Source organism: Bufo bufo, chromosome 1 (assembly GCF_905171765.1).
Source record: "Bufo bufo chromosome 1, aBufBuf1.1, whole genome shotgun sequence".
Classification (NCBI taxonomy): Eukaryota; Metazoa; Chordata; class Amphibia; order Anura; family Bufonidae; genus Bufo; species Bufo bufo.
Window position 1 is genome coordinate 824,355,943 of NC_053389.1, and position 21,416 is coordinate 824,377,358.

The 21,416-nt window shown below is 44.8% G+C and overlaps 1 protein-coding gene across 1 annotated transcript; it reads left to right on the forward strand.

Moving 5' to 3' along the window:
• Positions 1-3,951: 3,951 nt before the first annotated feature.
• LOC120989594 (olfactory receptor 1009-like) lies at positions 3,952-9,897 on the forward strand. The gene is made up of 2 exons (XM_040417802.1): positions 3,952-4,101; positions 8,941-9,897. Exons 1-2 carry the CDS (start codon positions 3,952-3,954, stop codon positions 9,895-9,897), a joined length of 1,107 nt encoding a protein of 368 aa, XP_040273736.1.
• The last annotated feature ends 11,519 nt before the right edge of the window (positions 9,898-21,416 follow it).

Here is a 21,416-nt window from a genome sequence, read left to right on the forward strand (position 1 = left end):
TTAACTTCACCATTCACATAAAAGTTTGCCTCATCACTGAACAAAATCTTCTGCGTAAACTGAGGGTCCCGTTCCAATTTTTGTTTTGCCCATTCTGCAAATTCAGTGCGCCGATCTGGGTCATCCTCGTTAAGATGCTGCAGTAGCTGGAGTTTGTAAGGGTGCCATTTGTGAGTAGCTAATATCCGCCGAAGGGATGTTCGACTAATGCCACTCTCCAGTGACATGCGGCGAGTGCTACGCTGTCGGCTCTTGCTGAATGAAGCTAGGACAGCCACTGATGTTTCTTCATTAGAGACAGATTTCATGCTTCCACATTTTGGCAAATCCAACACTGAACCAGTTTCACGAAACTTAGCAAGCAGTTTGCTAACTGTAGCATGGGAGATGGGTGGTCTCGTAGGGTGTCTTGCAATGAAATCTGCTGCAATGACCCGGTTAATGCGTTCACCAGACATCAACACAATTTCTATCCGCTCCTCACGTGTTAACCCTCGCGACATGTCAATGGCTGTAAACAAAGAGAAACTTGTAAATAACTCATGAAAAAATAAAGTTACGTTAAAACCACACTATTGTTTTTCGTGTGAAATTCCCAATAAGTTTGATGTGTCACATGACCCTCTTTGTCGGGATTCGAACCAGTGACCAGCCATGTCCCAGGCAGTAGCTCTAGCCACTAGACTACCAACCCTTCTGGACATTTCCTTCTACTGAACTCTTTGATCTACCTTGTTCCAGCCTTGCCTTGTTAATCTCTGTGATTCCTTGCACCTGCTACTTCCTCTTTATAAGCCCAGCCTCTTGCACCAGATCCCTGCTGGTTATTGTTCTTCTGGACTTGATCCTGCTGCATCTACTGCTGTTCCTCTGCTGCTACTGCTACCAACTTGACTGCTGCCGACCTTGGAATTGTCCCCGACTACTCTTCTGCTTGTCCCTACCAACTGACCTGCTTCCACCGTTCCCGATCCGGATTGTCTGACCACGCTCAATGCCGCCTGCCCTGACCCACCGCCTGCTAACCGATTACGCCTCTGTCTGACTACGCTGCAACTACAACCTGCCTGCGGTCCTTGCCACTGGGCTCCACCTCCAGCCAGCTATCCTCTGACTCAGGTGAGCCTGTAGGATTGTAACAGAATAACCAGCCAGAAAATGGAGTCCGCGATGGCCACCCTGCGCAAACAAGTCTCCGAACTTCAGGAGTTTGGCACCTCTGCCCAAAAGGAAATGACTCAACTTCAAGGCGCAATCCAGAGTCAACAGAGAGAAATTATCGATTTACAGCGTCAACTACTGGACGTACGCAGCGCGGTCACAGACTCCCGCATGCCTCTCCCGTCAAAGTTTAACGGCGATCGGAGCCAGTTTCGGGGGTTCCTCAACCAGTGCCGTATCTACTTTCAGATGCAGCCGGGCTCCTTTTCCTCGGACAGAAAGAAGATCCTGTTCATCATTAACCTTCTAACTGACGAGGCCCTGGCATGGGCATCCCCATATGTGGAGTCCCACAGTCTCTTATTAAATAATCTAGACAACTTCACCGCAGCCATGAGCCAAGTCTTCGACGACCCTAACCGCTGCGCGACTGCCGAGGCTAGGCTGCACAGTCTACGGCAGGGAAGACGCTCTGTAGCCGAGTATTCCTCCGAGTTCCGCCGCTGGGTCACGGACACCACCTGGAACCCCGCTGCTCAGAAAAGTCAATTTCGCCGCGGACTCTCCGAACTTATAAAGGATGAGCTCGCCAGGGTAGACGCCCCAGACGATCTGGATGACTTCGTCCAACTGTGCATCCGAATTGACCGGAGACTCGCGGAAAGAAGGAGAGAAAGACTCTGGTCCTTAGATAACAGGCCCGCGTACCCTTTCACTCCAATGACTCAGCCGGCTCACCAACCCTCCACCGAACCGATGCAGGTCGACACACTGCGCAAGACTCTATCGGCTGCTGAAAAGGAGAGACGACTGGCCGCGGGCCTCTGCCTTTACTGTGGCGAGCCAGGGCACTTCGCTATTAGGTGCCCCAATAAGACTTGCCGAACCATTGCTGTCACTGAATTACGGGAATTACAACAAGCTACAATTTCACCCTTGGCCTCTGAAACCATGGACACTACAGGTACCGGGTCCCACTTCATTGTTCCCATCCTTATCACCATTGGGGAACGACAGCTTCCCTGCTCCGCAATGCTTGACTCGGGGGCTGGCGGAAATTTCATGGACTTGACCTTCGCCCATGAGAACAACATACCACTGGTAACCAGGGCAGCCCCCATCGATCTGGAAACCGTCGATGGGACCCCGCTCTCTTCTGGGCCGGTTACGCACCAGACCGCTGATCTTCAACTTCTCGTCGAACCCGATCATCAGGAAACCATTCACTTCTCCCTGATCACCTCCCCTAAGTTTCCGGTGATCCTAGGCATCCCTTGGTTGGAAACTCACAACCCCTCGGTGGACTGGGATGCCCGCTGCATACGGTTCCGCTCGGACTTTTCTTCTCAGAACTGTTTACGTAAATCCGTCCCTTCTCCGCCCGAAGAACCTACCATATTCGGACTATCGACCAAGGAGCTTTTACCCCCTCAATATCTGGAGTTCCAGGATGTCTGTGACAAAAGAAATGCAGACAAACTGCCCCCGCATCGGCCTTATGACTGCCCGATTGAGCTGCTACCTGGAGCCGAAATACCATTCGGCAGTATATACTCCCTCTCCGAGCCGGAACTAAAGGCCCTGAAGGAGTACTTAGACGAAAATCTAAAAAAAGGTTTTATCCGACCTTCCACATCCCCTGCAGGGGCCCCTTTCTTCTTCGTGGAGAAAAAAGACTCTTCTCTACGCCCTTGCATAGATTATCGAAAGCTCAACAACGTTACTGTGAAGAACCGGTACCCTCTCCCCCTGATTTCTGAACTCCTTGAGAGACTTCGGGCGGCAAAAGTCTTCACTAAGCTCGATCTCCGAGGAGCCTACAACCTGGTCCGAATTCGCCCGGGGGACGAGTGGAAAACCGCCTTCCGAACCCGCTATGGTCACTTTGAGTATCTGGTCATGCCTTTCGGCCTCTGCAATGCCCCTGCTACCTTCCAACATTTTATCAACGACATCCTCAGGGACATGCTTGACCAATTTGTGGTAGCATATCTGGACGATATTTTGATTTTCTCAGAAGACCCTGAACAACATCGTGGGCATGTCCGCAGGGTGCTACAGAAACTCCGTGAACAGTCTCTCTATATTAAGCTGGAGAAGTGCGAATTTGAACAGACTTCCACCCAATTCCTCGGCTATATTATTTCACCGGAGGGCTTAAGTATGGATCCCCGGAAGATCCAGGCCGTGACTGAGTGGCCTGCCCCGAAGAACGAAAAGGAGGTCCAGAGGTTTGTAGGTTTTGCAAACTTTTATCGGAAGTTCATCAGGAACTTTTCAAAAATCATCGCCCCAATCACTCAACTAACAAAAAAGACTGTCCCCTTCGGGTGGACTCCGGAGGCACAGGAGGCCTTTGCTAAACTGAAGTCCCTCTTCACCTCTGCCCCGATCCTGGCCCACCCAAACCCTGAATTACCATTTACGGTCGAGGTGGACGCCTCCGACGCTGCGGTGGGCGCAATTCTGTCTCAACGTTCAGGGGAAAAGATGCTCCTACACCCTTGCGCTTTCTTCTCCCGCCAGATGTCCCCCGCTGAACGGAATTACGACATCGGGAATAAGGAACTGCTGGCAATCAAGGACGCTTTCACCGAGTGGAGACACTTGCTGGAGGGGGCCCATAATCCCATCTCTGTATACACTGACCACCGGAACCTAGAGTTTATCCGCAGCGCCAAGAGACTCACCGCCAGACAGGCCAGGTGGAGTCTGTTTTTCTCCAGATTCAATTTTGTTATCTCCTATCGCCCTGGGTCGAAGAACGGCAAAGCGGATGCTCTCTCAAGGATGTTCTCTGAAACCTCTCAGATCAATGAGGCTCCGGCCGGTATCCTTCCCGACAGAAGCATCATAGGAGCCACCTACTTGAAGGAACTTCTGGGATCCCTCAAGGAAGGGTATGAGAACGATCACCTCCTCACCTACCCACCTGGAGCTGTAAACCTTACTCTCAAGGGTGGCTACTGGTTGTACCGGGATCAGCAGTTGTACGTACCAGAATCTGCACGACTTGACGTACTTAAACTCAACCACGATTCCAAACCGGCCGGCCATCTGGGTATCAGAAGGACCCAGGAGCTCCTCTCCCGTTTCTTCTGGTGGCCAACTTACAGAAAAGATACCGAGAGGTTTGTCTCCTCATGCACGACGTGCGCCCGCAACAAGACCCCCCGCTCCTCCCTCGTGGGCTTGCTATGTCCACTCCCGGTTCCCTCCCGCCCCTGGGGTTCAATCTCCATGGACTTTATTGTGGAACTTCCTCCCTCCAAAGGCATGAACACCGTTCTGGTCGTCGTCGACCGTCTCACCAAAATGGCCCACTTCATCCCCTGCAAGGGCCTACCTACCGCCAAACAGACGGCCGATCTCGTACTCCGAGAGGTTTTTAGGCTACATGGGGCCCCGGACGATGTTGTTTCGGATCGGGGAGTACAGTTCACTTCCAGGTTCTGGAGAAACTTCTGTCAAGCCCTTGGGATCAAGGTGAACCTGTCTTCTGCGTTCCACCCCCAATCCAATGGGCAGACCGAGAGAACGAATCAAACCCTCGAGCAGTATTTGCGCTGTTTCGTCACCCATCTGCAGGACGACTGGCTGGACCACCTCTCTACGGCCGAGTTTGCCTATAACAATGCGGAGCACAGTTCTACCCAATACAGCCCGTTCTACGCTAACACCGGCCTACACCCAACCTTCATCCCTCACTTGCCCATTTCCACCACAGTCCCAGCTGTGGCCGAACGTCTTGCAAGTCTACAACAGGCACAGGAAAATATTCGGGACAATCTACATCGAGCCCAGAGCCGCTTCAAGCAGGCAGCGGATAAACACCGCAAACCCGCTCCGGAATTCCAGGTAGGGGACAAGGTGTGGCTCTCCACCAGAAACCTAAGCCCAAAGGTTCCCTCCCGGAAGTTGGGCCAAAAATACATGGGTCCTTTCCGGATCACGGCTCGAATCAACGAAGTCACCTTCCGACTCGACCTTCCCGACTCCATCCGAGTGCACCCGGTTTTCCACTGCTCTCTCCTGAAACCACATGTTGAGAACACTTTCCCAGGCCGCCACCCCCCTCCTCCTCCTCCGGTAAGAGTACAAGACCAGGAGGAATACACTGTGCCAAGATCCTTGACTCCAGACTCCACCGTGGAAGGCTGCAGTATCTAGTTGGGTGGAAAGGCTATTCCCCCGAGGATAACTCCTGGGAGCCGGAGGAAAATGTCCATGCCCCCAGACTGGTAAAAGCTTTCCACCAAAGACATCCCGATAAACCATCATCTGCGGTGCCCGGAGGTCACCTTGGAAGGGGGGGAGTACTGTCGGGATTCGAACCAGTGACCAGCCATGTCCCAGGCAGTAGCTCTAGCCACTAGACTACCAACCCTTCTGGACATTTCCTTCTACTGAACTCTTTGATCTACCTTGTTCCAGCCTTGCCTTGTTAATCTCTGTGATTCCTTGCACCTGCTACTTCCTCTTTATAAGCCCAGCCTCTTGCACCAGATCCCTGCTGGTTATTGTTCTTCTGGACTTGATCCTGCTGCATCTACTGCTGTTCCTCTGCTGCTACTGCTACCAACTTGACTGCTGCCGACCTTGGAATTGTCCCCGACTACTCTTCTGCTTGTCCCTACCAACTGACCTGCTTCCACCGTTCCCGATCCGGATTGTCTGACCACGCTCACTGCCGCCTGCCCTGACCCACCGCCTGCTAACCGATTACGCCTCTGTCTGACTACGCTGCAACTACAACCTGCCTGCGGTCCTTGCCACTGGGCTCCACCTCCAGCCAGCTATCCTCTGACTCAGGTGAGCCTGTAGGATTGTAACACTCTTCCTATTGAAAAAACAAAAGTTGGATTCAAAATGGCCAACTTCAAAATGGCCGCCATGGTCACCACCCATCTTGAAAAGTTTCCCCCCTCACATATACTAATGTGCCACAAACAGGAAGTTAATATCACCAACCATTCCCATTTTATTAAGGTGTATCCATATAAATGGCCCACCCTGTACTGTCAACACCACGTAAAGGCACGTTTCCCTGCCTGCATTGTCTCCAATGTTCGCACATCATAAAGGGCCCTACATTCTATCATCCACATACGGGATGTTCATTTGAAGTAAAGTTTTTTTTTACATGCGAGTCTTCCAACGTTATCTATCTCATCAAATGCCCTTGTGGTCTGCTATACATTGGAGAGACAATGCAGGCAGTGAGAGACAGAATTTATAAGCACAAGTCAACCATCAGAACAAAAAATTTGTTGTTACCTATACCAAGCCACTTTGAGAAATGTAGACATTCCATAGCCCAGCTGAAGTTTCAGGTTTTGGAACAGGTAATTAGACCACGTGGAGGGGGGGGGGGGGGGGGTGATATCAAGAAAATTCTCCTACGGAGAGAAGCCTTCTGGATCCACATCCAAGAGGCCTGAATAGGGAATATGAGGTTATACATCTGTAACATGTATAAATTTTTACTTTTTATTGATTATAATTGATCTATTGTTTATTTTTTTCAGACGTCAACTATGTAATTATCTATCATGGGATTAGTCTACAACATGTAAGATAGTCTTTCTATCATAGTTTTTTTTGTTTGTTTACTATTGTAGTATGCTGATCTATATTGATGTTTTGAATCCCTTTGTGGCCACTCCCCTTGTGGGATGGGCCTTCCGTCACTGTGGGCGGAACCTTTTGTATATACAGTACAGACCAAAAGTTTGGACACACCTTCTCATTCAAAGAGTTTTCTTTATTTTCATGACTATGAAAATTGTAGAGTCACACTGAAGGCATCAAAACTATGAATTAACATAGAATTGGAATTATATACATAACAAACAAGTGTGAAACAACTGAAAATATGTCATATTCTAGGTTCTTCAAAGTAGCCACCTTTTGCTTTGATTACTGCTTTGCACACTCTTGGCATTCTCTTGATGAGCTTCAAGAGGTAGTCCCCTGAAATGGTTTTCACTTCACAGGTGTGCCCTGTAGAATTTGTATTATGGCAAGAAAAAAGCAGCTAAGTAAAGAAAAACGAGTGGCCATCATTACTTTAAGAAATGAAGGTCAGTCAGTCAGCCGAAAAATTGGGAAAACTTGGAAAGTAAGGGCTATTTGACCATGAAGGAGAGTGATGGGGTGCTGTGCCAGATGACCTGGCCTCCACAGTTACCGGACCTGAACCCAATCGAGATGGTTTGGGGTGAGCTGGACCGCAGAGTGAAGGCAAAAGGGCCAACAAGTGCTAAGCATCTCTGGGAACTCCTTCAAGACTGTTGGAAGACCATTTCAGGGGACTACCTCTTGAAGCTCATCAAGAGAATGCCAAGAGTGTGCAAAGCAGTAATCAAAGCAAAAGGTGGCTACTTTGAAGAACCTAGAATATGACATATTTTCAGTTGTTTCACACTTGTTTGTTATGTATATAATTCCACATGTGTTAATTCATAGTTTTGATGCCCTCATAGTCATGAAAATAAAGAAAACTCTTTGAATAAGAAGGTGTGTCCAAACTTTTGGTCTGTACTGTATATCTTGTTCTTATCACACTTGGATGTACCTGTTGATGAAGGCTCATCGCCGAAACGCGTCCTGGTTATAGGACCATTTCCGTTTATGGAATAAAGTAGTTTATCTGCATCAAGACACAGCTGCTGGGAGTCTTTCTTAATCATCTCTTTGAACATGAACCCCCTGATTTTAAATCAGAGCAGAATATATTGACTCTATAAAAATGAATATTATTATTATTATTATTATTATTATTATTATTTTAATTATAACCAGTTGTTGACTTTTACACTTCTATTTGACCTTATATTTCATGTTTTCTTTTGATAAAAAAAAACCCTGCTGTTTTTCTCAAAGGAAACCAATTAGATTCAGTTCTATAACGGAGTGAAGTCTCAGGAGAACTTATTATAAAACTCTCCAAAGATTAATTAGAAACCCCTCAAATCAATCACATTGTGTATAAATACCGTCTAATTAGTAAGTTGATGGCTCAGGACCATATCACATGTCTGTTCGCCTCCTTTTCTTCTAGTAAAAGCTTTACTTTTGGACAAAAAAACAAGGCAAATTTATCAGGAAGAAGTCTATAAGCTTTAGGCTACACTGAGAAGTTTTGCATTGCAGCTGAATCCTGGTGACTGTAAATCTTCTGGAAGATATGTTCTACAAGGTGATATGAGGCTCAAATCAATTCTATTCTATTTTAATTCAACATTTGTATCTGTATCTGCACAAGAGATGCCCATTTATTGATCTAACATCTGTTATCACTAGGCTGTTCGTCTAGCTCTTTTACTGGGACAAAGGGACAGTTAAGAAGAGATTTACAATGACCTCTGTGACATACGTTGTCATAGCTTATATGTGACACAGATATGTTTTTAAATTGAAGACAGGCTACCAGATCTGTTTATAAGAAAACAAAAATATAATCTAGAGGGCCCAGGTTCTAACAAAACAAGGAGAATCAACCAAAACAGGATCTATAACGTTCAGCAATGTCAACCTTTTGAAATTTATGCAGAGAAACCAGTTAATCAAAGTATCACCCAACAATTCAAAATGTTATGAAAAGTGTAGGTTGGACCCTATATATCACTGCAGGTTACACAAGAACAAACAATGCTTGAGGTAAATTGCAACTGGTATCTCATGTTTATTGATAGCTTAGACCAATATGATTTATAGGAATTATAGACTATTATGAAACATGGAACATCTCTGGGAACATCTCTTATTATTCCTTAGATTATATTCAAAATGCAGGAGGACAATTTTACTGTGATCACAGAGTTTTATCTCTTAGGAATTCAAAGTAGCCAACTTTCAAGAAGTTTCCTGTTCTGCCTTCTCCTGTTGTTTTTTTGTGGGACAATATGTGGGAATTTTCTGATCATCATCCTGGTGTTTATCAACAAGAACCTCCACACTCCAATGTACTTCTTCATCTCACACCTGTCTATCAGTGACATCTTATTGACAACTGATATTGTCCCCAACATGCTCTACATTATACTGAATAATGGGGGGACCATCACTTTTATTGGTTGTATCATTCAGTTCTATTTCTTCTGTGTATCGGAGACATTGCAATGTCTTCTTCTTGCTGTGATGTCATATGACAGATATGTGGCTATCTGTAATCCCCTTCGTTATGCATCTATAATGACATGGAACCACTGTGTGAAATTGGCCATCATGTGTTGGTTGGTCGGTTTTACTATTATATTGTCTGACATCATATCAGTAACAAAGTTAAAATCCTGTGGGCCAAATGTAATTGACCACTTTTTCTGTGATCTTGTTCCTTTACTGACAATGTCTTGCTCAGATACCTTTATCGTTCAGCTGAAGATATATTTACTGACTTTTCCTGTCGCCATCATCCCAAGCATAATAATTATTACGTCTTATGTCAACATTGTTTCTACTGTCTTGAGGATCCCATCCAGTACTGGTAGACAGAAAGCCTTCTCCACCTGTAGCTCCCACCTCATTGTGGTCTCCATATTTTACTTGACTCTGTTCAGTGTGTATGTTTTCCCAAAAAAAGGTGAAACCTTGAAGATCAGTAAATTCCTATCATTACTGTATATTGTATTTACTCCTTTTATCAACCCGATTATATATAGTTTAAGAAACAAAGATATTAAGAGAGCCGTACAGGAAACAATACGGAAACACTATTTTCCCAACTTTCCTTGATATGACATATGCATTTATATTCTTAAGTTTAACCACTAAAACATGAGGCCTCTGCTAGGAATATGATGTATGTTACGGGTAGGATGTAGTGGTACTTATATTCATATATACTGTATAACATCTAGATAGCTTGACTTTGTTATCACAATAAATATTGGTAAAGAAGGAAATATACTCCCGTTTAAGAAGAAACCCCAAAAAATCTTCAGTCTTTTTTTTTTTATTATTATTATAGAGAGCTGAGTATTTTAAGAATATGCATCCTGTATAATTGATCTACTTCATGGGTTTCATTACAAGACAACACATAATAACATACCTCCTAAATTTCCACATTTTATACATTTAAAAAATTTGTCTTAATGATAAATATAATTTTGAAAAGGCTAAAAATTATGTAAAAATAATAAAAATAACATATTCAATTCACAGATCCTCCATTGCTCCCATTCCTAGGTCCCCCACAAGTCTCTACTTCCTGGTCTCTCTTGGCAAATAGGAAATGACTGCTCAGCCAATCATTGGCTGCAGTGGTGACCCGCTTTAGCCAGCAATTATCTGATAAGTTATTATCTAAGTGTGGAGAAAGACCAGGAAGTAGAAACTAGCAGGGGCCCAGAAAGCATCAGAATAGGATTGGTGGAGGGGTCAGCGAATAGGATTATTTTGAAAGCATCCTGATTAGGGATGAGCGAATCGACTTCTGATGAAACATCCGAAATCGGATTGCATAATACTTCGCTTAAAGGGAATGTGTCACCTAGTTTTACCCTATAGAGCTGCGGACATACAGGGATAGATCTCCGCTAGCATGTCCGTTATATACCTGTCCCAAGGAGCCCAGCACCGCCTGCATCCAGGAATCTCCTCCTTGCTCACGAAGTTACAGTGCCGTAATCTTGCGAAGCTCAGCTAGCGCATGCGCAGTTCGTTTACTGAGGCTGATGCCAGCAAAGGGAACGAACACTTTGCCGGCACTGTGCATGCGCTAGCTGCGCATCGCAAGATTACGGCACTGTAACTTTGTGAGCAAGGAGGAGATTCCTGGATGCAGGCGGTGTTGGGCTCCTTCACAGGGGGGCGTGGCTGGGCTTCTTAACCGTAAGTAACCACGCCTTGGGCACCTTACTTGGCTAGCTTACATATCTATAAAATAATTTTTTAAACTAAATAAAACCACACAGAGCTATGGACAGGTATATTGCGGACATGCTAGCAGAGATCTATCCGTGCATGTCCGCAGCTCTATAGGGTAAAACTAGGTGACAGATTCCCTTTAAATACCGTAAGGAGCGCGCGCTCCATACAGTATTAGAATGTATTGGCTTCGATCAGCCGAAGTTATTACTGCACTTGTAAATCGCTTTTCTAGCACTGTCCCTAGCGCCTTCTGACGTCTCTCCCTGCACTAAGATGCTGTGAAGTGATTCCTCCCTATCATTTCCCTGCACTTATAAATTGTTTTTTCAGTTGTTTTTTTTTTCACAATGAGGTTTTTCTAATTGCTGTCCCTAGCGCCTTCTCACTCTGTCCCTGCACTCAGAATGCTGGAAAATGCCGGAATCTAAGATGGCCGCCGTATTTATAAGGCTGTGACATCGCAGGGCTGGCTGACTGCTGATTGGCTGCATGCATGTCAGTCTGGGTGATTCCGCCTTCTCAGACTTCCTTTCTCCATGTCCTTACACGTGCAGCAGCCATTTTAGGAAAAATGCTATTCGTTACCACGAAGCGCGAGGAAATTCGCATTCATTGCAAATCAAATTTTTCCTGAAATTTGAATCAAATTCCACTTCATCAGCTTTGATTCGCTCATCTCTAATCATATAGTACACGAAATGTTGGAATAGCAGGACAGGTCACGCAGGTTCCGACTCCTTTGTGGGAAGACATGGTAGTGAGTCCGATGGTCGCCAGAGGGGAAGACCGCCGGGGTCTTGGAGGCAGATTGACCGGACTGGTGGCGGCACGCAGCGTCCGCTCCTGTCTCTGGAATCACCTTTGGGCTCCGTTCCGGCATCCGTGCCGACGCGATCATGTATTCATGCTGGGCCGCTCGAGTGTCCGCGTGCACCTCGGGAGGAGGTTCGCAAAAGAATACGTGACCGAACGTACCCGCATCTTATTCGCTACTCCGGCCGCTGACGGGGAAAATACCTATACATAAATTCTACTAGCTTAGAGGGCAGGCATAGGTTAAGTGACTAAGGCCCAGCCTAGGCTGCAGAAGTGTCAGGGATTAGGATCGTTATATGACCTATGAGGAATAGACACATAGCACTTTGTGATTGGCTAGTAGGTACTTAAAAGGTGATCTCCCTGGCTGGTCAGTGCCCACTGTTGTTTTGACAACCCGGGTGTATGTTGCGGTTCATATTCTCCCAGACTTACCTGTGCATGACCTCTGCCTTCCTCGATTTATCTCTAGAGACTGCCTCTGGATACCTCATCTTTGCTGAACAGTTTGTCTCGTGTATGACCTTGGATCGGACCCTGGAAATCCTGACGTCTCATCCCTAGGTACCAAGTTACACGGACTAATACTGCGCATATGAACTTTGGCCTGGTCACTGACTGTCCCCTTGGTGTTTCCCTGCACAAGTTATTATTTGGGTTGGTTACCTGTATATGCTTACTGGTTTGGACTGTACTGCCATTTATTTAATAAATCCACTATTTTTTAACCTCTGTCTGGTTGCTTGGGGTTCTGCACCATTGCACTACATTTATATCAAGCTGGAAGTTCAGAAGGAGCGTCCTTTCTGCTGCAGCACAGGAGGCGTGTCTTTTCTGCTGCAGCTCTCTCCTTATAAAAGCTCAGGAGGCAGTTGAAGAATGAAATTGAGCATGTGAGCTGGACAAAAAATATGAAAAAGAACAAAGTGCAGGTGGTACTATACAGTGGCTGTACAAAATTTTAAATCACGTGCAATTACAAAAGTATTCAGATCCAGGTGCTGGTTTGAAAACTGTAGAATATTTTTTGTGGGACAACCCCTCAATGATGGTACTCAATGTGTTTCAAGGAAAACTAGATCCTGGGACAAGTGTTATCTCTCAGCCTTTTTGTGGAAACTAAAAAGCACAATAAAAACAGGGTTTGGTCACCGCACACAGGTACTTAGAAGTGTGGTCATAGAAATGTACTTGCTGCAACTTCATGTCCAAAGGTATTACTTTTCATAATTGCCAATTAGAGATGAGCAAATTGAATCCCACAAAGTTAAATTTGATCCGAAATTCAGGATAAATTCGATTTGCCTCGAAGCCGAATTTCCTCGTGCTTCGTGTCAGCGACTCGATTTAACCTGAAATAGTATAAAAAGTTTAAAACTTACCGCCTCCATTTGCTTGCGACGGGCCTCCAGCCTCCATCTTGCTTGAAGATCTCGGCTGAAATCTCGTGTGGCGCGAGATTACATCATCATACGTCACCACGCCAGCCAGCGTGATGACGTAATCTCGCGCCTCACAGGATTTCGGACGAGATCCTCAAGCAAGATAGAGGCGGATGGCCCGTCATGAGCAAATGGAGGCGGTAAGTTTGATGAAATTTTTTTTTATTATTAATTTTACACTCAGATGAACACGGCATCGGAGGGGTACAATCATGGGGGGCGGCGCTATCGCAGCTCCCTGTCATTGCACCCGCTATTTACAAAAAAATGCGCTTGTGAAATTTGGCAAATCAGCCCAATTGAATTCTCAAGAAATTCGCTCATTTCTATTGGCAATATATCAATTGCAACACAGTTTATTAAATTTGATTCAATATGTTGGTTGCAGGGCTGGTCCTTTAAAAATTAGAATGTGAAGTAAGGATGATTGAATTCGTTCGAGATTTGGTCCGAATTTCTCAACAAGTTCAAATTCACACCAAGCAAGAAATAGAGAGAGCCCAGTAAACTAACTGGTGTTTCACAAAAATATATATGTGTTGTGTCAGGGGTACTGTTTCTTATTATGGCAAATGGATCTGGATGTTCGTGTTCGCCGGGTTCGGACGAACTTCGAGTCAAAGTTCGACCTGAACCCGAACCCGAACCCCATTGAAGTCAATGGGGACCTGAACTTTTGTGCACTAAAATGGCTGTAAAATAGTCGTAGTAAGGGCTAGAGGGAAGCAAAATGGGGGTAAGAGCACGGCAGTTGCCCTGCAAACAAATGTGGATAGGGAAATGACTTAAAATAACATAGAATAGAACAAATTAAAAATAATGATCTTGAACTAGGAAGCGGAGGTAAAAGTGGAGTAGGAGGTTGAGGAGGGAGTTGAGGAGGCTGTGGACATGGTGGTTTAGGTAGAAGAGGCGGTGGAGGAGGAGGAAGCCAACACTGTTTTTGCGGTTTTTAGGAAATAGAAAAGAGAATGCAAAGAGAAAGTGAGCTGGAGTATAGCAATGTCTGGGTGCAGCCTGCATACTTTTCTACTCAGCACAAGGTACGGACAAGTCCTGAGGGATCCATGCCTGGTTCAATTTAATGAACGTGAGTTTGTCCACGTTGGCTGTGGACAGGCGGCTGCGCTTGTCTGTGATTACCCCCCTGCTGTGCTTGGACAATACACTTGCTACAGGGCAGGTCAGCACCTCCAAGGCGTAAAGGGAAAGCTCAGGCCATGTGCCCAATTTGGAGACCCATCAATTTGAATTGGGCAGACCCATCAGTCAGTACTAGAGTTGAGCCTACACCTGGATGTTCGGGTTTGACGGGTTTGGCCGAACTTCACAAAAAAGTTTGAGTTCGGGACCCGAACTTGACCCGAACTTGACCCCGAACCCGAACCCCATTGAAGTCAATGGGGACCCAAACTTTTGAGCACTAAAATGGCTGTAAAAATGTCATGGAAAGGGCTAGAGGGCTGCAAATGGCATCAAAATGTGGTTAAGAGCATGGCAAGTGCTCTGCAAACAAATGTGGATAGGGAAATTACTTTAAATAACATCTAATACGTAAAAATAAAAAATTAAAATTTTGATCTAGGAGGACGAGGTCCATATGGAGTAGGAGGTTGAGGAGGCGGTGGATGTGGCGGTGTAGGTGGAAGCGGCGGTGGAGGAGGAGGAGGTAGCCTGTACTGTTTTTTGGTTTTAAATTTATTTATATTTTTTAAATTAGGGTACACCCCAAAACATTGGGAAATATAACCTGTGATAACCCCCTCCAGTCATGCTAAACACACGTTCAGACAATACACTGGCTGCAGGGCAGGCCAGCACCTCCAAGGCGTAAAAAGCAAGCTTAGGCCATGTGCCCAATTTGGAGACCCAGAAGTTGAAGGGGGCAGACCCATCATTCAGTACGTGTAGGCGTGTGCACACATACTGCTCCACCATGTCGCATGTCCCCGTGATTAGTGTTGATCACGAATATTCGAATTGCAAATTTTATTCGCGAATATCGGCACTTAGAGAATTCGCGAATATTTAGAATATTGCAAAATATATTCGTAATCGTGAATATTCAATTTTTTTAAAATACAAGTTCATGCGAATTTTTATGCAAATTCTTTAGGCAAATTTTAGGCAAATTTTCACAATCAAGAAAATAATGCCTAGAGATCATGAATTCGCAAATTCTCGAATATATGGCGAATATTCGCCCAAATATTCTCAAAATATCGCTAATTCGGATATTGCCCCTGCCGCTCATCACTACCCGTGATGTCCACGATCCAATTGGATATCTTCTCTATCAACTTTCGATGTTCTTTTATGCGTCTACCATGGTGATCACGGGTGGCGGGGAATCAGAGTTCCAGGCCGGAGAGGGAGCCTGAGAAAAGGATACCACATGCAAGGGAGGTCAATGGATGAAATTAAATGTAGACGAATGGAAATGTGGGACAAAGTATTGAAGCATAAGCTTCCAAGTTAAGGAGGGGGCTCGCGGTAATTACCCACTCCCAACTTGGGGAGGTAGTGACGATAAATAACAATACAAGCCTTTTTTTTTTTATTTATAATTGTTTTATTGAGTAAGATCTTCAATACACTAGTTGGAGAATCAAAGTTCCCCCTAGTAAAAACATAATGAACATATCAAGTATTAGGTTTAAAAACTCTGAGTCTCTGTTGTAGTTCTGTATATAATTGAATCTGGAAAAGTCTGTTTCACTGGTCATACGCAGACATTTGAACTTGGTCTATGAGGATCGGAAAAGATCTCCCTGGAAGATTGTGCTGATGAGGGTGATCTGGAGCGGGTCAGGTCCAAATTGTCGGAGGGTGAAAAGTCGTATTGTAACTTGTTCTGCTTAATTTCTGAGTGAATCATTGTTCTCTGAAGACCTTCCATTTATGCCAGATTTTATTGAATTTGTGGATCGAGCGCATTTCCCATGACGAGATTTCTTCAAACCTGTAGATCTGGTCTACTTTAAGAGACCATTGTTCAGTTGATGGAATGTCCTCAGAGAGACAATGCTTCGGTATCAAAAACCTAGCTGCCATAATCAAATGTCTAAACAGCTGTAATTCAGGGCTATTATAGGCAGGTGTGTAAAGGTTCAGAAGGGCGGACTCGGGAGATGGTTGAATCGAGGTTTCACATATTTGTTTGCATATTTGGAAAATTTGCACCAACTATTGGTTGATACTAGGGCATGACCACCAGATATGGAGGAAGGTGCCTCTTTCTTTCAGACATCTCCAACAAGTATCAGAGGCAGACGTCGAGAACCTATAGGTCTTGTCGGGGGTTTTATACAATCTTGTGATGATCTTGTAGCCATTTTCTTGTAGCCTTACGCATCTGGAAGATTTATGGGAGGAGGAGAGGACAAGTTCAATTTCTGAGTTAGTGAAAGTGACGTCCAGATCTTTTTCCCATTGTCTAATAAAAGCTGGGGTGACCTTGTTTGGAGGGATTCTGAGTCTTTTATAAATTTGTGAAATGAACTTCAGGGGGTTTTGGTGGTTACTGACTAAGCTCTCAAACCAAACTTGGGGCCTATAGAGGTCATTTAGACTAACATTCTGGGAGAGATAGGCTTTTAAAAAATGCAGAGAATATATATGCGGGTGATGGATCTCTAGTTTTTGTCTTATGTTTTCCAGTGTGCGAGCTTGGGAGTCCTGGAAAAATTTGTGTATCCCTATAGTAGAATGTCTTATTTTGAGAGGGAGGCTGTCGTATAAAGCTTTTGGGGCTAATCTGAGGACATCTCTAATTTGTAGACGTGGGAAGGGGAGAGGGATTGAGTACTGCGTCTTTTGGAGCCAGTCCCAAGCAGAGAGAGTGGCTTTCGCAAGAGGAGTGGTGTGGGTGAGGGCCAGATGAGTAGTTTTGGAGCCCAGAAGTATGGCTCTGAATGAAGCGCCTAATATTGATTGTTCCATAGAGACCCATGATTTGCTTGGTGGAGCTCTCAACCAATCAACCACTCTAGCAAGGAGAATTGCTTTACTATACCGTTCTGGGTCCGGCAGGGCTATCCCACACAGGTTTTTAGGGCGGCTCAAGGTGTAGTATGAGAGTCGGGCTTTCTTTTTATTCCAGATGAAAGATCTAAAGATAGATCTAAGGGATTTATAGAAGGCTTTAGGGACTGGGATAGGAACGACTTGTTGGAGGTAGGTTAATTTTGGTAAACTAGAGACGTTAGGATATTTTTCCTTCCAAACCACGATAAAATAGGGAGGTCTAGGTTATTTAATATCTCTGTAATATTTTTCAAAAGGGGGGTATAGTTAAGAGAGAAGAGTTGGTTCGGGTCAGGGCTAATTTTCACTCCCAGGTATGATAAGTAGGGCGAGGACCAATTGAACGGGGAGCATTGTTCTAATTTTATGCTGTGAGGGGTGGAAATGCCTAGGCTAATAATCAGAGACTTATTATGGTTAACTATAGGTCTCTAGGTGTTGGCAAATTTTAGGAAGGGTAATGTCTGGATTGCTAATTATAACAAGCAGATCATCTGTAAATGCGGCTGTTTTGTGATCCTGATCCCTGATCCTTTAATCTCTTTGTCAATTCTAATTGTCTAGAGAAGTGGCTCCAGAGTTAGTACAAATAAAAGGGGGGATAAGAGGCAGCCCTGTGGGGTTCCGTTTTTTATAAGGAAAGGGTCTGAGATTTGGTTGTTGACCGTAACAGATGCTGAGGCATTAAAGTACATTGCGTCTATTGCTGAAAGAAATGCAATTGGGAAGTTTTGAGTTATTAATACCTGTTTCATGAAGGACAATTTCACTCTATCAAAGGATAAGAGGAATGTGTTTGTGTTTCGCAAAATATATGATGTTTAAGACTCTAGTTGTATTGTCTTTTCCTTCTCTACCCTTCATAAATCCTACTTGATCTCTGTGTATCAGGAGGGGTAGGAGTTTTGCTAGTCTATTAGCCATTAATTTGGCCAAAAGTTGAGGAGTGAAATGGGTCTGAAATTTTGGCATAGAGTATGATCTTTGCCTTCCTTTGGGATAAGTGTTATGTGGGCTTTGGTCATGTCACTGGAAAGGGAAGTACCTTCAAGCGTGGAATTGAATACTTTGAGTAAATAAGGGCTTAAAATATCTAAAAATGTGGAGTTGTAGGGGATTGGGAGGCCATCAGGGCCAGGGCTTTTCCCTTTGGGAGATTGTTGGATAGCTTCCGAGAGTTCTTCGGAAGTAAATGGGAGAGCTAGGCTTTGTTTATCGGTGTCAGATAAGGTGGGGAGGTTTAGTTTGTCTAGATAGTCTTTAAGGGGAGTTTTGGATTTGTCAATGATTGGGTTCGGGTCTGTAGAGTCTATATAATACAGGGATTCATAAAAGCTTCTGAAATGTTTGGCTATTTGTTGAGGATCACAAGTTTGGGAGCCTGCAGAGTCTTTGAGTTTGTGGACATAATTGCTTAATCTTCTCTTTTTTAATCTTTGCATCACAAATTTTGAGGCTTTATTACCATGTGCAAAGATTTTGTGTTGAGAGTGAAGGTAATACTTTGCTGATATTGAGTTAAGGAGGTTTTTGAGAGTAGTCCTATATGAGGTTAATTTGGTTAGGTGAAGCTGTAGTAGTGATTGTTTATGTAATTTTTCAAGAAGTCTGCTATAAGACTGTCAGGACCCTAAAAATGTGGCTTCTTTTAGAGGGAGAGTTGAAGCCTCTGACATTATAGGAGGCTATTTTCACATCAACCATTAGGTGTATTTAGAGAGGCGAGAAAAGCTAGGAATATTATGTATGAGGTGTTGTGATATAGAAGTGAGAGGGTGGTACTCATCTTCTTGAAGATGTAAAAGGAGAGCTCCAGACCTTCCTCAATAGCACCCGGCCCGCTCCAGATGGTGTGGTTATGTCCTAGAGTAGCAGAGACAACAAGAATAATAAACAAAAACGTAAACATAAAAAAAAACATAAACTTAGGGTAGTCTGAGACGTAGACCACCGATAAGGTCATTTGGGGGATAGGATGGTCCAAAAACCTTTGATAGGCCCATCTCCTACCCTTGTTCAGAGTGGTGGGTGGGCTAGGGAAACAGACAGGCCCAATAAGACTAGTCCACAGCCCCAGATCCTCGGCCCTTGGGGAGAATGAATAGCCACCTACATTAGAGGAGTATCCATTGTTCCAACCCAAATGGGTGGGGGGAGGGAAAACTCCCAAAAGGTTCAGAAAACAGTAGTAGTTAGGAAAGAAAGTAGAGGATGTAGAGGGGATGGGGGGGAGGGAATGGGAAGGGATGGGATTAGGGGGAAAGGTAAAGGGGTGTTGAGAGGAGTATGAAGATTAGTGAATTCTTATTTGGACACTACAACAAAATAGTGAGGAGGTAGAAGTCCTAATAATAGGAATATTTTAGAGTGTCCCTTCAGGTGCTTTCTTTCTTTCTTTTAAGGTTCTTGAGAAATGATGTCTTCTGGTTTAAAGATGAACTTGAAGTGGTCGCTTCAGAAGGTGTCTGTGGTGAGTCTTCTTGGAGCTAACGGTGTGTTTTTCTTCTTTTGGCGCTGGGATTTCGGTGTCTGGAAAAATTCTAATGGGGTGATCTTCGGTATCACCCCATGATAGATGTTAATCTTGTTGTTAGCGAAAAGCACTTCCTTTTCTAGGAAGTTGAGAAAATAACAGATAATGTCTCTAGGGGGCTCTGAGGGTTTTGGCCGAGGTCGAAGAGCATAGTGAGCCCTTTCTATAATAACAGATAGGGGGCGTCCAGGGCCTAAAAGGTCTTCATATATATTTTTTATTACCTCAGGTATTTCAGAGGCAGGGACCATCTACAGGATTCCACGGAACCTTAAGTTGTTTCTCCGTCCGCGGTTCTCCTGATCTTCAAGTGCTGTGTGGATCGCATTAAGGTAGGTTTGGCACTTTTGCAGGCTGGAGGAGGCGGCATGTTGAAAGTCGACGATGGCAGATTGGGTCGACTCCTGGGCCTCTACTCTGGTCTCCACATGCCGGATGTCCTGATGGAGGGAGGAAAGTTTTTAAGGACCGGTTCCATGGCTTTAGTTAGAGACATCTTTAGAAATTTTCTGGATATCGGGAGGCTTTGTTTGCTTCCTGCCTCCTCCACTTCGCTATCCCTCTCCCATGCTTCCGGCCCGTCTTCTCCAGCGTCGCTCAGAGCTGCGGGCGCCATCTTTGATTCTTTAGCCATGCCAGCAGCCGCGGCTTTTTTGATGAATTTATCCATCTACCCGCTTCCTGGGGGTAACTTGTGTTGGTGGGAGGAATCCCTGTGTTTAGTATTCCCGATTTTAACCATTTTTGTCCGGGTTAGCTAGCGTTAGCTTAGGTAGGGATGAGCTTGTGGATCGGAGCTCACAGACACACATCCATTCAGTTCCGGCACTGGCTCTGCCCCCCACAATACAGGACTCTTAAGATGCCCTGTTATTGGAATGATTAATAAAACATTATAGGGAATGTCACTGGGGAATTTTGGATTTGGAAACGTTAGCCAGGAGAGGCCCTGCTGCTGCTTTGTTGACTCTAGATAACTTCTGCCTGATCGCACGTCCCTGTGACGTCCACCATCCATTTGGATATCTTCTCTATCAACTTTCGGTGTTCTTTTCTGAGCCTACCATGTTGATTACAGCTATCGGCGAATCAGGGTTCCACGCCGGAGAGGGAGCGTAAGAAAGGGAGACCTCATCCAAGGGAGATCAATGGCTGAAATGGGATAAAGCGGAAATGTAGGACAAGTTATTAAAGCAAAAGGATCGAATGAAAGGGCCAATTAAAGACGGATTTTAGAAACTTAAGACCCTGTCACCTATGCAGAGCAGGGGTTTTTCATCGCCAGAAATGGGTTAATGTCATCCACCAATGGAACAGAATATTTTAAAAAATTTGGGTCCCTGTCACCTATGCAGAGCAGGGGTTTATTCACGGCAAAAATTGTAAAATGTCAACCCAAGAATGTAACGGAAAAATTAGTGAAATTTATTAACCTGTCTACTAGGTAGAGCAGGGGTCTATCACAGCAAAAAATTGTTAAATGTCATCCGAAAATGTAACAGACAAATTAGTGTTTTTTTTTTTCCTGTCTACTAGGTAGAGCAGTGGTATATCACCCCCAA

What these genes read in the sequence shown, in the direction of transcription:
- LOC120989594 (XM_040417802.1), top strand. Translation starts at nt 3,952, where the DNA reads ATGTTCTCTGAAACCTCTCAGATCAATGAGGCTCCGGCCGGTATCCTT. An exon ending in TCACCTACCCACCTGGAGCT is followed by an intron (nt 4,102 to 8,940) that starts GTAAACCTTACT and finishes ATTATTCCTTAG; the next exon opens with ATTATATTCAAAATGCAGGA.